This window comes from Ranitomeya imitator, chromosome 4, assembly GCF_032444005.1.
Source record: "Ranitomeya imitator isolate aRanImi1 chromosome 4, aRanImi1.pri, whole genome shotgun sequence".
Classification (NCBI taxonomy): Eukaryota; Metazoa; Chordata; class Amphibia; order Anura; family Dendrobatidae; genus Ranitomeya; species Ranitomeya imitator.
Genome location: NC_091285.1, coordinates 528,589,507 through 528,606,414, shown reverse-complemented (window position 1 = coordinate 528,606,414; position 16,908 = coordinate 528,589,507). Strand labels below are relative to the sequence as shown.

General features: G+C 43.7%; 1 protein-coding gene across 3 annotated transcripts in view; it reads right to left on the bottom strand.

The window, feature by feature from the left end:
- Positions 1–11,469: 11,469 nt before the first annotated feature.
- Positions 11,470–16,908, bottom strand: part of CIB1 (calcium and integrin binding 1) — a 51,906-nt gene continuing 46,467 nt past the window's right edge. For 2 of the 3 annotated variants that reach the window (XM_069766176.1, XM_069766178.1), the window contains exons 6-7: positions 14,073–14,161; positions 11,470–12,092 (exon numbers count right to left, since the gene is read on the bottom strand). In XM_069766176.1, coding sequence (XP_069622277.1) covers positions 12,071–12,092; positions 14,073–14,161 — 111 coding nt within the window. In that variant the 3' untranslated portion in view covers positions 11,470–12,070. The remainder of the gene's footprint in view (positions 12,093–14,072; positions 14,162–16,908) is intronic. The other variant, XM_069766177.1, reaches the window with a different exon arrangement.

Sequence of the window (16,908 nt, the reverse complement as noted above, 5' to 3'; positions counted from 1 at the left end):
AACATTTAAAACAGCATGTAAAAACATACCCAAACATATCACTACCGTACCCTCTGGATAAAGAAGTACGGTCAAAAAGCAGACCCCATAGGGAGAAATAATCCCTCAAGACTAGATGGTGAGTATATAGAAAAGATTTTTTAATAAATGGTGCACACAAAATGCTGCAGGGCATGAAAATCAAGGCTTCCCAATGGTAAAAGATATAATGAAATAAAGCGCTGTCACAGCTGGTGTCGGATTCACTAGATGGAAGCTAAGTTGACTCAGTGAGTAAAGCAAGAGCTATACAAAGCTGTGACACTGCTGGGAATTGCCCCGCCACAATGCCTACAGCATATCGTGTGCACAATGCTAGCAGCACAATAACAAAATAACAAAATGACAGCGTAAATAATAATGCTCACTAGTCTGTGAAAAGTAGCCTTACCAAATACAGACACATAATTAGAGAACATGGACGGGATAACAGAACCCGAGCCTTTACACCTACAGATATTACAATTTCTATGGAATCAGATTGCGGTCAGTCTCAGGGTGCGGTCCCCCGCTGCGGCTGCACACCACATACATACAGGGCAGAATGAGGACATAATGTGTAAGCAGCCAACCTTGTGTTTGTTGGTCGGGTGGTCGCCTGACTGTTTACACTGCACAATTAACGGGAAATTACGGATCATAAGATCGTCCATCCCCGATAATCGCCCAGTGTAAGTGCCCCCTTAGTTACACATAAGCTTTATATAGTCTAGAGATAGAGATAAGGTAGAAATATAAGTATTAGATAAGTATATAATACCCCATGTACAGGGGTGACAGGGCCCATCCAGCGCTGACACTGCAGTGACCCAGGGATTAGCCGATCGCCAGGACTTGGGGTCAGGAAGGAATTTTTCCCCACACATGGGGTTGTTTCGCCTTCCTCTGGGTCACATTTTATGCAGTAAATCCTATAAATGGCGCTGGATGATTACATTAAATTAAACTATATAACAGAAAACAATAAAAATTAATAAACCCCATTCATTGTGTCTGCGTCTTCTTTATATTCTCTTATTATAATGTTGGACGGCTGCAGTGATTGTGACAAATGGCGGGGAATTAAGAGTTAATCCGATACTTTTTGTGTGGAGTTGGGTCACGTGATCTCGCTACCGATTCTTTCCCCTCATGACAGTGATGTTATGGCATTTGTCATATGGCACTGCCCCAATATGCCCCACATCATCCATCACATGTAGTACATGGGATAGGGCCGACGTCATCAGCGACTGTAAGCCAAGTGTAGTCTCCTCCACTAATGTCCCTGCAGGTCACAGATCATGTAGAGGACGCCATATTCCATAGTCACTGTACTTACCCTGCAGGAGCTCCACACCGAGCACCATCTCAGGAGCCTCCAGCCCATCACATATGGAAAGGTGACCTGGAGCAAGGGGATGTAATGGGATAGAACATATTAGTGCAGCAAGAGATTAGGGGGATAGAGATGGAAAAGGAGGTGTCGTTGGTCGTACAGAACAAGGAGGCACAGGGGCAGGATAAAGATGGTGGGAACAGGACGCCACAAGGTAAAGTTACAAGAGTGGCATGTGTCCCCAATAATGGGGCCAGAAAGAACATCAAAGCAAGAGAAAATGCACTGAAATAATGTTCAACACAAAAACTTTTCAGGTTCAGAATTTAGAGTAAGTTCACACAGGGCGTTTTTGCTGCGTTTTTTTGCTGCTTTTTTATGCTAATTTTCAGCTGCTTTTTACAGTACCAGCAAAGCCTATGAGATTTCAGAAATCTCATGCACACACATTGGTTTTTTGTGTGATCTGTATTTTATGCTTTGCAGCGTTTTTTTGACATAGGGCATGTCACTTCTTTCTGCGTTTTTCACACATTGACTTGAAAGTATGGTGAAAAAAACGCTGCAAATATGCAAGGTTGACTTTTCTTGCAGCGTAATTGCTGCAGAAAGGTCAAGGAAAGCCGGATATGACATCACACCCGGCTCTGCTACATTTAGATAGCAGCTGCATGATGCGTTCATGCAGCCTGTCATCTAGCAGAACTGACCCGATCCCCAGTCACTTGAATGGGGGGCCCGACATTACAGTGTTTTACACGCTGTCATATGCATCACAGTGCCGCAAACACCGCTTCTGATCGGCAGGGAAATCCTCCCCACTGGTCAGAGAGCCACTGCTCCCCGCTGTCAGAAGACAGCGGGAGCGATCAGCTGAGGTCGGAGGTGTAAATTCACCTCCAATCACTGGTGTCAGCTGATGGGACTACTGCTCCCATTATCTGACACCTGCAGCCACTAATTACAGTGAGAGCGGGAGCGGCGGATGCATGTCTTCATCTGCCGCTCCTGCACTATAAATAATTTAAAAAAAAACAACAGCGTGTTTTCCCCCTAATTTTGATAACCAGCCAAGCAAAGCTCATAGCTGGAGGCTACAACCCCCAGCTGTCAGCTACAGCAAGGCTAGTTATCACAAATGGAGGGGTCCTCACGCTTTTTTTTTAATTATTTAAATAATTTAAAAAATGTTGTGGGGTCCCCCCAATTTTTGACAACCAGCCTTGCTAATGCTCACAGCTGGGGGCTGGTATTCTCAGGCTGGTAAGGGGTAATTGATATAGGCCCCCCCAGCCTAAAAATAGCAGCCCACAGCTGCCCAGAAAAGGCACATCTATTAGATGTACCAATTCTGGCGCTTTGCCCGACTCTTCCCATGTGCCCTGTAGTAGTGGGAAGAGGGGTAATAAGGGGTTAATGTCACCTTGCTATTGTAAGGTGACATTAAGCCAGCTTACTAATGGAGAGGTGTCAATAAGACACCTATCCATTACTAATCCTATAGCAGTTAAAGGGTTAAATAAACATACACATGCAGAAAAAAGTATTTTAATTAAATAAAACACCACACAGTTTTGACCATCTTTTTTATTGTTCTGCCATTCCAAAGCGAAGCCCTCGATCTTCTCTAATAAAAATAAAATAAAAAAGCAAAAGTATACTCCCTGATCCGTCGTAGTCCTATATAACAAGTGTCCCACGCAGCTTACACACCGGGAGAACTGGTAATGCAACCATTCCCGGCTGTAAGCGACTGGGGAATGAATGAGACGGAGCGGGCGCAGGCTGAGTAACTAGCGGTGACGTCACCGAGCCTGAGCTCCCTCACAGCCTGACCTGAGGCAACCTCTGCACCATGGGAAAATGCCGGGGAAGAGGATACTGCAGGTAATGTATCTATTCTATCAGTCTATCTATTCTATCAATCTAGTCTATCAATCTATCTATTCATTCTATTAATCTATCCATCTATCTATTCATTCTATCTATCTACAGGAAGTTGCTTTTTTTTCTCTGTGTGCACTCAACTTAATTGGCATGCACAAAGAGAAAAAAAAAGCATGAACAAAACGCACCACAAACGCACCTAAAGCTACGTTCACATTTGCGGTGTTGGGCGCAGCGTCTGCGACGCAACCAACGCATGTGCACAACACTGCGTTTTGCGACGCATGCGTTGTCATAAGATTGCACAGAGCAGGAATTTTGGTGCAGGGAAAACGCTACAAGTAGCGTCCTCTGCGCCCTGTCTGTGCGTCTATATGACGCATGCATTTCAAAAACCTGACCTGCACATCCAAACATAGACTAAGTGTGAACAGGTGCTGAACCTAGAGTCGCCAACTCGTATATAGTCAAATAAATAAGGCAGCACACTGCAGCGCTAGAACATACAAACTTGAAATACGAAATTTGAACTGCATTACTGCACTAGAAATATGAAAAATGAGAGCGTTTAGCGCATAAAAATGGCCAATTTTATGTGTACCTGGTAGCCACTTTACGGCATCTCTCTTATACCAGGTCCTACGCTTGCCTTACCTCGCTGAGAATAAACGTCTACATCTGAATGGGTACATGTGAAACCTCTTCCTAGACTAAAATTCTCTCTCTCTATGGAGGGGTATTGGACCTGCTGTAATTAAAACACCTGTGGCTAGAAGGCGGAGTGCACGGTCAGAAGGCTAGAGAATACATTTCAAAAACCTGACCTGCACATCCAAACATAGACTAAGTGTGAACAGGTGCTGAACCTAGAGTCGCCAACTCATATACAGTTAAATAAATAAGGCAGCACACTGCAGCGCTAGAACATACAAACTTGAAATACGAAATTTGAACTGCATTACTGCACTAGAAATATGAAAAATGAGAGCGTTTAGCGCATAAAAATGGCCAATTTTATGTGTACCTGGTAGCCACTTTACGGCATCTCTCTTATACCAGGTCCTACGCTTGCCTTACCACGCTGAGAATAAACGTCTACATCTGAATGGGTACATGTGAAACCTCTTACTAGACTAAAATTCTCTCTCTCTATGGAGGGGTATTGGACCTGCTGTAATTAAAACACCTGTTGCTAGAAGGCGGAGTGCACGATCAGAAGGCTAGAGAATACATTTCAAAAACCTGACCTGCACATCCAAACATAGACTAAATGTGAACAGGTGCTGAACCTAGAGTCGCCAACTCGTATATAGTTAAATAAATAAGGCAGCACACTGCAGCGCTAGAACATACAAACTTGAAATACGAAATTTGAACTGCATTACTGCACTAGAAATATGAAAAATGAGATTGTTTAGCGCATAAAAATGGCCAATTTTATGTGTACCTGGTAGTTTAATTACAGCAGGCCTTATTTATTTAACTATATACGAGTTGGCGACTCTAGGTTCAGCACCTGTTCACACTTAGTCTATGTTTGGATGTGCAGGTCAGGTTTTTGAAATGTATTCTCTAGCCTTCTGATCGTGCACTCCGCCTTCTAGCCACAGGTGTTTTAATTACAGCAGGTCCAATACCCCTCCATAGAGAGAGAGAATTTTAGTCTAGGAAGAGGTTTCACATGTACCCATTCAGATGTAGACGTTTATTCTCAGCGAGGTAAGGCAAGCGTAGGACCTGGTATAAGAGAGATGCCGTAAAGTGGCTACCAGGTACACATAAAATTGGCCATTTTTATGCGCTAAACGCTCTCATTTTTCATATTTCTAGTGCAGTAATGCAGTTCAAATTTCGTATTTCAAGTTTGTATGTTCTAGCGCTGCAGTGTGCTGCCTTATTTATTTAACTATATGACGCATGCGTCGTAAAACGCAGTACAACGCATACCGGCGCATGTCCATGCGCCCCCCATGTTAAAGATAGGGGCGCCGACGCTGCGCCCAACACCGCAAATGTGAACGTAGCCTAAGCCTGCGTTTTTGGTGCAGCTTCTTTCCTGCCAATATGATCAGGTTTTGCTGCAGAAAAAAAGCAGCAAAAACCCCGTGTGAACTTACCCTACAACATTAAACAGTCTAATAAAAAGGTATTTCCACCATAAATAGTTATTGCCCATCCACAGGATAAGTCATCACTGTCTGATAGATGAACGGGACACTTTGGAAGAGATGAAAAATAAAAATGATTTGGTTTGTTTCAGTTAATGACTATTTCACTTTAGGAGGTCAAATCCAGTACTAAGGGTATGTGCACACGACATCTACTTTAGGCAGATCTGCCCTGTACTCTGCATAGAATAAATAAATGCTAAAAAGAATGAATATATGCCCTACAACATAAAAATGACTTGCTGTACATATGTTTAGTAGTGATGAGCGAGTATACTCGTTGCTCGGGTTTTCCCGAGCACGCTTGGATGATCTCCGAGTATTTGTTAGGCTACTTTCACACTTGCGTCTGTACGGGTCCGTTGCTAAGCATCGGCGTGACGTACGTTGTGAAAATTTGGCTCAACGTGGGCAGCGGATGCAGTTTTTCAACGCATCCGCTGCCCATTGTAAAGTCCCGGGGACGAGGGGGCAGAGTTCCGGCCGCGCATGCGCGGTAGGAAATGCAGGACCCGACGTACGAAAAAACGTTCCCTTGTACGTTTTTTCGTGCTGACGGTCCGCCAAAACACGACATATCCAGTGCACGACGGAGGCGACGGACGGCCATCCGTCACAATCCGTCGCTAATACAAGTCTATGGGAAAAATGCAGGATCCTGCTAATTTTTTTGCATGCTGCGTTTGTCACCGTATTGCGCAAAAAAATGCCAATGAAAGTCTATGGAAGCCCCAAAAATACGGATTACACACGGACCAGCAGTGTGACTTGCGAGAAATACGCAGCGCTGTTAGAGAGAAAAGCCGGCAATTCAGCGCGGTGTACAGTAAAATCACACTGACAGCTTACAATAGAATAGGTATATATATATATATATGTCAGTGAGACACATATATGTATATATATTGTTATTTCATACAGCGCTAGATAGCTTTAAAGCCGGTAATTCAATTGCCGGCTTTTGCTATCTCCTTCCTAAACCCGACATGATATGGGACATGGTTTACATACAGTAAACCATCTCATATCCCCATTTTTTTTGCATATTCCACACTACTAATGTTAGTAGTGTGTATATGCAAAATTTGGCCGTTCTAGCTATTAAATTAAAGGGTTAAATGGCGGAAAAAATTGGGGTGGGCTCCCGCGCAATTTTCTCCGCCAGAGTAGTAAAGCCAGTGACTGAGGGCAGATATTAATAGCCTGGAGAGGGTCCATGGTTATTGCCCCCCCCCCCCCGGCTAAAAACATCTGCCCCCAGCCACCCCAGAAAAGGCACATCTGGAAGATGCGCCTATTCTGGCACTTGGCCACTCTTTTCCCATTCCCGTGTAGCGGTGGGATATGGGGTAATGAAGGGTTAATGTCACCTTGCTATTGTAAGGTGACATTAAGCCAAATTAATAATGGAGAGGCGTCAATTATGACACCTATCCATTATTAATCCAATACTAGTAAAGGGTTAAAAAAAAACACACATTATTAAAAATTATTTTAATGAAATAAAAACAAAGGTTGTTGTAATAATTTATTCTTCGCTCAATCCTTCTTTGTCGCTCTGTGACAAAGAAAAAATAATAAGCCAACAATATACATACCTTCCGAAGATCTGTAACGTCCCACGATGTAAATCCATCTGAAGGGGTTAAAATATTTTGCAGCCAGGAGCTCTGCTAATGCAGCTGCTCCTGGCTGCAAAACCCCGGGGAATGAAGGTAATGTAGGTCAATGACCTATATTTACCTTCATTTGCGGTGAAGGCGCCCTCTGCTGGCTGTTCCTGGAGCGTGGGAACTTTCCTAGAAAGCTCCCAGGCTCGAGTTCATGAGGACAACCAGCAGAGGGCGCCCTCATATGAACTCGAGCCTGGGAGGATGCCATGCGCAAAATACGCTGACACACCCTGCCTACTGAGGAGCTACGGACCACTATTTTGAGGACTTTTCAGCGTATTACGGCCGTAATATACGGACCGTATTGTCTTACGCTGAGTGTGACTCCAGCCTTAAAAGAAGTGACCTGGCCATTTTTCAGGTGGCTTATGCTGAAAGGCGCTCACTAGTATTTAATATCATTTAACCCCATCATCCCCCAAACCTGTTTCACCTTCATGACCAGGCCAAATTTTACAATTGTGACCACTGTCACTGTATTAGGTATTAACTCTGGAACGCTTCAACGAGTCTCGCTCATTCTGAGAAAGTTTTATTGTGACATATTGTACTTCATGATAGTGGCAAAATTAGTTTGATATGACTTGCTTTTTTTGTGAAAAACGGAAATTTGGCGAAAATGTTGAAATTTTTAAACTTTCATTTTTCATGCTCTCAACAACCAGGGGTATTTCCGTTTTTGTTTTTTGCTCCCCTTCTTCCCAGAGCCATAACTTTTTTACTTTTCCGTCAAATGGCCATGTGAAGGCCTGTTTTTTGCAAGAAAAGTTTTACTTTTGAACGACATCATTGTTTTTACCATATCGTGTACTGGAAAATGGGAAAAAAAATTCTAGGTGCGGTGAAATTGCAAAAAAAAAAGGGTAATTCCACAATTTTTTTTTTCTTTTACTATGTTCACTAAATGCTAAAACTGACCTTCCATCATGATTCTCCAGGGCATTATGAATTTGCAGATACCAAGCATGTATAGGTCCTTTCTTATTTAAGTGGTGACAAAAGTTTGTAAAAAAAAAAAAAATTGCGCCATTTTCCGAGACATCTTCATTTTTTGTGATCTGGGTCTGGGTGAGAGCTTATTTTTTTGCACACCGAGCTGATGTTTTTATTGATACCATTTTGAGATAGATATGATGTAATAATTGCCCGTTATTGTATTTTATTGCAATGTTGCAGTGACTCAAAAAACATAATTCTGCTGCTTTGATATTTTTTTCTCGCTACGCCGTTAACCGGTCGGATTATTTTTATACCTTGATAGATTGGGCTATTTGGAACACGGCGTTACCAAATATGGGTATTTTTTTTAATTGTTTTATTTTGAATGGGGCAGAAGGGGCCGATTTGAACTTTTATATATCTTTAATTTTTCTTTTTTGCTTTTTACATAGTAAATAGTCTTTATTGGAGACTAGAATCTGCAATCTTCTGATTGCCTGTGCTACACACAGCAGAGCTGCAGCCCTGCTAGGTGTAGCAAAACTGCTCATCTGCTATAAGTGCTGACCAACGAGCGGCGCTCATAGCAGTTCGGCAATGACAACCACAGGCCCAGAGTTGTCATGCCAACCAAACGGCGCCCCGCAATCATGTGACAGGGGTGCAGAAGGGCGGAACTAAGACATGCATCCGATTTGCTCAAGTTAACTGCCGGAGAATAAAATGTCAAAGACTGACAGCGGCATTTAACTAGTTAACAGCCACAGGCGGATCACAATTCGACAAAATACTGTTATGAGCACATGACAGCTGATCAGATCAGCTGTCATGTGCCCAAAAAGGTGTGGGCTCAGCACCGGAACCCACACCAAAGAGGGGGAGGCGACCTATGACGTATATACACAGGCCATTAAGGGGTTAAACCAGAGAGTTATGTCACGCAAAATAGTTAATAAATAACATTTCTCACATGTCTACCGTGTTTCCCCGAAAGTAAGACCCTGTCTTACATTAATTTTACCCCAAAAAGTCCCACCCTGTCTTACTTTCGGGGGAGGTCTTACATTAGCCGGAAAAAAAAATTACAATTTTCAAATTCAGTACAGTACTTAACGTTACACCGTTCAACTGGAAAGCAGACAACAAATCAAAGTACGGTAACAGTAACACACTACGGTACGGTACTGTACGGTAATTGCCGTATACCCTCTGCCTGCATACCATAACAGTGCCGTATCCCACTGCACACAGCCCCATACCCCATAACAGTGCCGTATCCCACTGCACACAGCCCCATACCCCATAACAGTGCCGTATCCCACTGCACACAGCCCCATACCCTATACAGTACGTTTCCCTACTTGGTTTTTAAATGCTGGACGTTTTCCTCTGCGGTGCGGCTGTGGGTGCGGAAGGCCTGTGCTGCAGGGAACGCTGTGCCAATCAGCAGGGAAACAGCGGTGATGTGGGGCTGGGGCGGCCAATTACAGCCCGAGCTGCTGGGCCAATCAGCACTCGAGCTGATTGGCCAATCAGCGCTCGAGCCGGGGGCCGGCGGTGACGTGGGGAGCAGGGGCGGCCAATGAGCTGTTGAGCTGGGCGGATTGCGGGGTTAACACGGCGAGTTAACCCCATGAGCGCTGGACCCGCCCAGCTGCACCTGAGGACACCTCTGGAGCCTGGGGACCCAATGGGGGACAGCGGCGGCCCAAAGGTAAGGGCCTTACATTTCACAGCGGCCCCCCCAACCCTGCCTTACATTCGGGGGAGGCCTTACATTGGAGGACCCCCCGAAACCCCCACCCTGTCTTACTTTCGGGGGGGTCCTACTTTCGGGGAAACAGGGTACTTTACATCAGCACAATTTTTGAAGCACCATTGTTTTTCTTGTAAGGAAGTTAGAAGGGTTAAAAGAATGACCAGTGATTTCTCATTTTTCCACCAAAATTTACAAAACCATTTTTTAATCGGCCAAATAACTTTTGAAGTGACTTTGGGGTTCCTATATGACAAAAAATACCCAAAAGTGACACCATTCTAAAAACTGCATCCCTCAAGGTGCTCAAAATCACAATCAAGAAGTTATTAACCCTTCAGGTGCTTTACATGAACTGGATCAATGTAGAAGGAAAAAATGAACATTTAATTTTATTTCACAAAAATTTTTAGACCAAATTTTTTTTATTTTTAGTGACAGGAAAAAATGAACACCAAACGTAGTTGTGCAATTTCTCTTGAGTACACCAATACTGCATATTTGGGGAAAATCTACTCTTTGGGCACACAGCAGGGCTTGGAGGGGAAGGAGCACAGTTTAACTTTTTGAACGCAAAATTGGCTGAAATCGAGAGCAGAAACCATGTCACACTTGGAGAACCCCTGATGTGCCTAAACAGTGGAAATCCCCCACAAGTGATCTCATTTTGTCCCCTCAAGGAATTTATCTAGATGTGTGGTGCGCACCTTGAACCCCCAAGGGCTTCACAGAAATTTATAACACTGAGCCGTGAAAATAAAAAAATCTAATGCTCTTTTAGCCCCATTTTTTCACAAAAGTAAAAGGAGAAAATGGACCCCACAAATTGTGGTGTAATTTCTGTTGAGTATGATACTCTCTACATGGGGGAAATCTGTTTGTGCGCACAGCAGAGCTTGGAATTGAAGAAGAACTGTTTAATGCAAATTGTCTGGAATCGAGAGCAGATGCCATGCTGCATTTGAAAAACTCCTGATGTGCCTAAACACTCCAAATATGGGAGAAAACTACTGTTTGGGTGCACTGCAGGGCTCGGAAGGTAAGGAGTGACATTCTGGAATGCAGACTTTGATGGAATGGTCTGCGGGCGTCATGTTGGATTTGAAGATCCCCTTACGTGCCTTAACAGTTGAAACCCCCACAAGTGATCCCATAATGGAAACTAGACACCTCAAAGAATTTATCTAGATGTAGGCTGAGCACCTTGAACCCCCAAGTGCTTCACTGAAATTTATAACATTGACCCTTAAAAATAAATTTAAAATAAAAATAAAAAAAAAAAAAATCACATTTTTTCCACAAAAATGTTCTTTTAGCCTCAATTTATTTTTTATTTTCACAAGGGTAACAGGAGAAAATGGACCCCAGAATTTGTTGTGCAATTTCTCCTGAGTATGGTACTCCCCCTGTATGAGAGAAAACTACTGTTTTGGTGCACGGTAGGGCTCAGAAGGGAAAGAGTGACGTTTTGCAATACAGACTTTGATGTAATGGTCAGCGGGTACAATGTCACATTTGGAGACGTGGGATTTCCGTTACAGACAGACAGACAGAAGTACCCCTTAGACAATTATATATATAGATGACAGATTTCGTGTAGTTTGTGGCCAAGGGTGTCCAGCTCCCCCATTGCACTGTCAAATTCCCCTAGGCAACAACTGATTTTAAACGTCTGAATAAAGAAGTCACTTTGGTAAAACGGGGATACTTTATTTCGTATAAAAACTTTAAAAATAAATCTCATCTTCTCTAGATACTCTCTAGAAAGTTCCCTTTTTAATTAAAAGTTAGATTCTGAACAGTAAGTTGTAAAGTGAATCACACATAAAAATAGGTCAATTATTAATAAATCAATTCTTCAATCATTATAAAACAAACATATACAATTTTCCAGAATAAGCATGTGTAAAAACTAATCACCAAGAGAAAGGTGGCAGACACTAAACAAACCATAGAATACATGAAATATTTCAATTTACTTAAAAAAAAAACAAAAAACACACAGTAATGCTCAGGGAAGAACGAGGAAACTAAGGATGTTCTGGCTTTATGCCGAGTGCATCGCTGAATGCTCCAGTCTCTATAGATCCTCTGTAATAGCCGCTGGCAAGGAAGTGTATGCGACCAACAGTAGTGAGGAGTATTAGCATCAGTCAGGTAGGTAGCTGTTAGCGAAGGGATGGCCGCACTATTCTCAGACACGGACTGCTTCTTCAGGAGTAATCACAGTGGACAGGTTCATTCCAGTAGTAAAGTTGTCGCTCCCTTTCAGGGCAGACTGCAGCAAGGTTCATAATATGATTTTAAAGGAACTGAAAGGAAAATACAAGATACTTGTTTCTCCAGATGCAACGGCATTAAAAATGTGTACAATTATTAGAAGACAACTTGTTACATTTGCTCGCCCTGAGAAGCCTTCAACCAGCTATGGTTGTGAAGGACAGCGAGCCTGACAGCGAGATGGAAGTCATAACTAGTGATGAGCGACCACACTTGTGTGCCAAGTGTCCTCGGCGCGCTCGAATACTATGTTCCAGTCCCCGCGGCTGCATATCTGGTGGCCGGAATTACCTAACAGACATGCTTTCCCTGCACTGTCTAACAGCCACGAGACATGCAGCCGCAGGGAGTCGGACATAGAGAATCTTCTGTGTGCTCGAATACTAATCGCACACGAGCGTGCTCGGATAACACCCTATCTGAGCACGTTCACGCATCACTAGTCAGAATTGATGAGCGAGGCCTCGAGACTCACGTTGGGTCAGTCTACCCTTTACCGGTCCCATATATCTAACCCTACACAATATACTGTATAAAAAGACTGCTAGATAGAAAGAATATGTCTATTATATGGGGCTTAGACAGAACAAAACTGTAAAAAAAAAATATTTCCTTGTTTCTGTTAAAGATTCATATTTCCTTGTTTTAATAAAGAAATATGGATTGGTGTTTAACTACCTCTTACTAACTCATACTAATGGAGTCTGGATTCCTGACACTTCGGACCGACTCCATTTAGATTAAAGGGAACCTGTCACCTGAATTTGGCGGGACTGGTTTTGGGTCATATGGGCGGAGTTTTTGGGTGTTTGATTCACCCTTTCCTTACCCGCTGGCTGCATGCTGGCTGCAATATTGGATTGAAGTTCATTCTCTGTCCTCCATAGTACACGCCTGCACAAGGCAAGATTGCTTTGCGCAGGCGTGTACTATGGAGGACAGAGAATGAACTTCAATCCAATATTGCAGCCAGCGGGGTGAATCAAACACCCGAAAACTCCGCCCATATGACCCAAAACCAGTCCCGCCAAATTCAGGTGACAGAGTCTCTTTAAGGAGCGTGCGCAGTGACCGTGTGAGACCAATCGCACCCCTGACGTACAAGTCAGAGGGCTGACAAGAAGTGGATGCCATCCGTAGTAATGTCTCCCGGGAAGCGTACCATGGGGCACAGATGGCAATCCTTACTCCAGACCAGCACCACCTCGAGTTCACCATTAGTTTTTGCCTTTTCGCTATCAGTTATCATAGGAATAGTATATTTAACTGATGTGAATGTAAGAGGTATCTTTCAATCCAGGAGAAACTTAAATCATGGATATGTCCCCTAAAATAAAGGCCAAATACATTTGCAGATATTGAAAAATAGTTTTCAATATTTTTATGCAGTTCATGTTTTACTCTGAATAATCAAGGTACACTTCACAGGAGACATTACCAAGGATGGCCCCTATGGTCTCAGGAGAGGGACTTATTTATCTAGCACTGTTCAATCTTAGGATTCTGAGAGGAAGCACTTCTTAGACCCAAACCCCTGTTCCTGCATGGGTGACTGACACTGGAGGAGCTGAGCAGCGCTCAGTGTCCGGACGGGCGTGCACTCGGTGTGGGTGCAGGCAAGCTCTGACCGCCACCTCCTGACAGTGTGTTCCTGCTTGACGTGTAGCGAGGGGCTTCACAAAAGGAGTCGGATATCACTGCCCACACTATGGCTCACACAACTGCTAGACCGACCACACCCCTCCTGTGATAAGCAGCTCACTGTCTATAGACAATGTAAATAGAGAGCCTGCTGTGAGTGAGGGCAGCTTTCTGAGCTCTGCTACTTGCTGCAAATAAAAACTACGATTAGGTCACAACTGCTGCACCCAGTAAACTAAGTGATACATCAGTGGGATATGGGTCTCTGCACCTACATTATGCTGCTCTAGGAAGACACAGAAAAAACCTGCTGCCCCTCAAGTCACAGATCTGCAAATGGGCAGTAAATGTGTTTCTATGAAAATACACACCTGACAAAGTCAGGAGATCTGGAGATGACATGCTGGAATTCAGAGTGATTAATTGTGCCATCTTTATCAATATCAGACTCTTCAAGGATCTAGGAGAAAAAAGAAAGGAAAGCTGTACATAATCATATCGGAAGAAATTGATAGTATGGGGTTTCACCAAAAAAGAAGTATAAATGTGGTATGGGCATGGGGGAGTGACTCATTCATAGAAATTTGTGATAGTTTTCGGCCATGAAGTTCGCGCTTTCCCCTAGCCATGTGACAGGTGCTTCCTGCAGTGGCATGGAACGCCGTCTGTATTACATGGGGTCATTTCCTGCTGACACACACACGCGCACACACTTAGATGGAATGTGGACGGGAAAGGATATCATGCCCCTGAAGAAATACATGACCAATTACAAAGAGATCAGGCAAGTGGGATGTTCCATGGAACATCTTGTTGGTGGCCATAACCAAGCAACCCATTTGATGGCACACAGGGCCACTAAACTTAACACATACATTAGCAAAAATTCTGGAACAAAAAACTTACATGAGGGGGGTAAAAGGTTAATGAAGTTGTCCCACAATTAAATATCACATTACTCTTTAAGCCCATACAGAATTTAATAATTTTTTAGCTGACCCTATTATTTCTATTGCTTATATAGCTCCAACATATACCACAGCCCTTTATAGACAGCCATCACTGTCTGCAGTGCGGTTTCCAATTTGGAGTCTGTTCGTGTTCAATATGTATTTGGAGTGTGGGAGGAAACAGAGGCAAATAGGGGGAAACGCACAGACTTCATGGATGGCGCCATTGGTCGGAGATGAATCCAGGACTCGCACGATTCCACAACAGCAAGTCAAAAATAGTTGGATTGTTTCACTTTTCTTGTGGGACTTTGCAGGTGGCAATCTGATCCCATGCACTAGCACCATGCTGCAAGATAGCAGCAGTATAGAATCATTTCTGACTGCCACGACCAAGGTATCTAAGCTATGGAGTGTCACCCCCAGCACTGGCCACAATAGGTGACATGCTGAAAGGAAAGCAGAAAGCCCAAGGGGGCGCTATCAAGTGCCTAACAGCAATTTCTAGACAAACATGAATTTTTATTAAAATGATTCCAATTTTAAAAAAAATCGTTTTTTTATGATCCGGCACTCATAGGACGATCTCTTGTTGCTTCTTTTACAGTGAGCAATAATATATACCGTATATACTCGAGTATAAGCCGACCCGAGTATAAGCCGACCCCCCTAATTTTGCCACAAAAAACTGGGAAAACTTATTGACTCGAGTATAAGCCTAGGGTAGAAAATGCAGCATTTACCGGTGAATTTCAAAAATAAAAATAGATGCTCCATACCGTTCATTATTGCCCCATAGATGCTCCATATACAACTGTGCTATATAGAATGCTCTGCACCGTTGATTATGGCCCCATATATGCTCCTTATAATGCTGTGCCATATATAATGCTCTGCACCTTTGATTATGGCCCCATAGATGCTCCTTATAATGCTGTGCCATATATGCTCTGCACCTTTGATTATGGCCCCATAGGTGCTCCTTATAATGCTGTGCCCCATTTATGCTCTGCACCTTTATGGCCCCATAGGTGCTCCTTATAATGCTGTGCCATATATAATGCTCTGCACCTTTGATTATGGCCCCATAGGTGCTCCTTATAATGCTGTGCCATATATGCTCTGCACCTTTGATTATGGCCCCATAGGTGCTTATAATGCTGTGCCCCATTTATGCTCTGCACCTTTATGGCCCCATAGGTGCTCCTTATAATGCTGTGCCCCATATATGCTCTGCACCTTTATGGCCCCATAGGTGCTCCTTATAATGCTGTGCCCCATATATGCTCTGCACCTTTATGGCCCCATAGGTGCTCCTTATAATGCTGTGCCCCTTATATGCTCTGCACCTTTATGGCCCCATAGGTGCTCCTTATAATGCTGTGCCCCATATATGCTCTGCACCTTTATGGCCCCATAGGTGCTCCTTATAATGCTGTGCCCCATATATGCTCTGCACCTTTATGGCCCCATAGGTGCTCCTTATAATGCTGTGCCCCTTATATGCTCTGCACCTTTATGGCCCCATAGGTGCTCCTTATAATGCTGTGCCCCTTATATGCTCTGCACCTTTATGGCCCCATAGGTGCTCCTTATAATGCTGTGCCCCTTATATGCTCTGCACCTTTATGGCCCCATAGGTGCTCCTTATAATGCTGTGCCCCATATATGCTCTGCACCTTTATGGCCCCATAGGTGCTCCTTATAATGCTGTGCCCCATATATGCTCTGCACCTTTATGGCCCCATAGGTGCTCCTTATAATGCTGTGCCCCTTATATGCTCTGCACCTTTATGGCCCCATAGGTGCTCCTTATAATGCTGTGCCCCATATATGCTCTGCACCTTTATGGCCCCATAGGTGCTCCTTATAATGCTGTGCCCCTTATATGCTCTGCACCTTTATGGCCCCATAGGTGCTCCTTATAATGCTGTGCCCCATATATGCTCTGCACCTTTATGGCCCCATAGGTGCTCCTTATAATGCTGTACCCCATATATGCTCTGCACCTTTATGGCCCCATAGGTGCTCCTTATAATGCTGTGCCCCTTATATGCTCTGCACCTTTATGGCCCCATAGGTGCTCCTTATAATGCTGTGCCCCTTATATGCTCTGCACCTTTATGGCCCCATAGGTGCTCCTTATAATGCTGTGCCCCATATATGCTCTGCACCTTTGATTATGGCCCCATAGATGCTCCTTATAATGTTGTGCCATATATGCTCTGCACCTTTGATTATGGCCCCATAGGTGCTC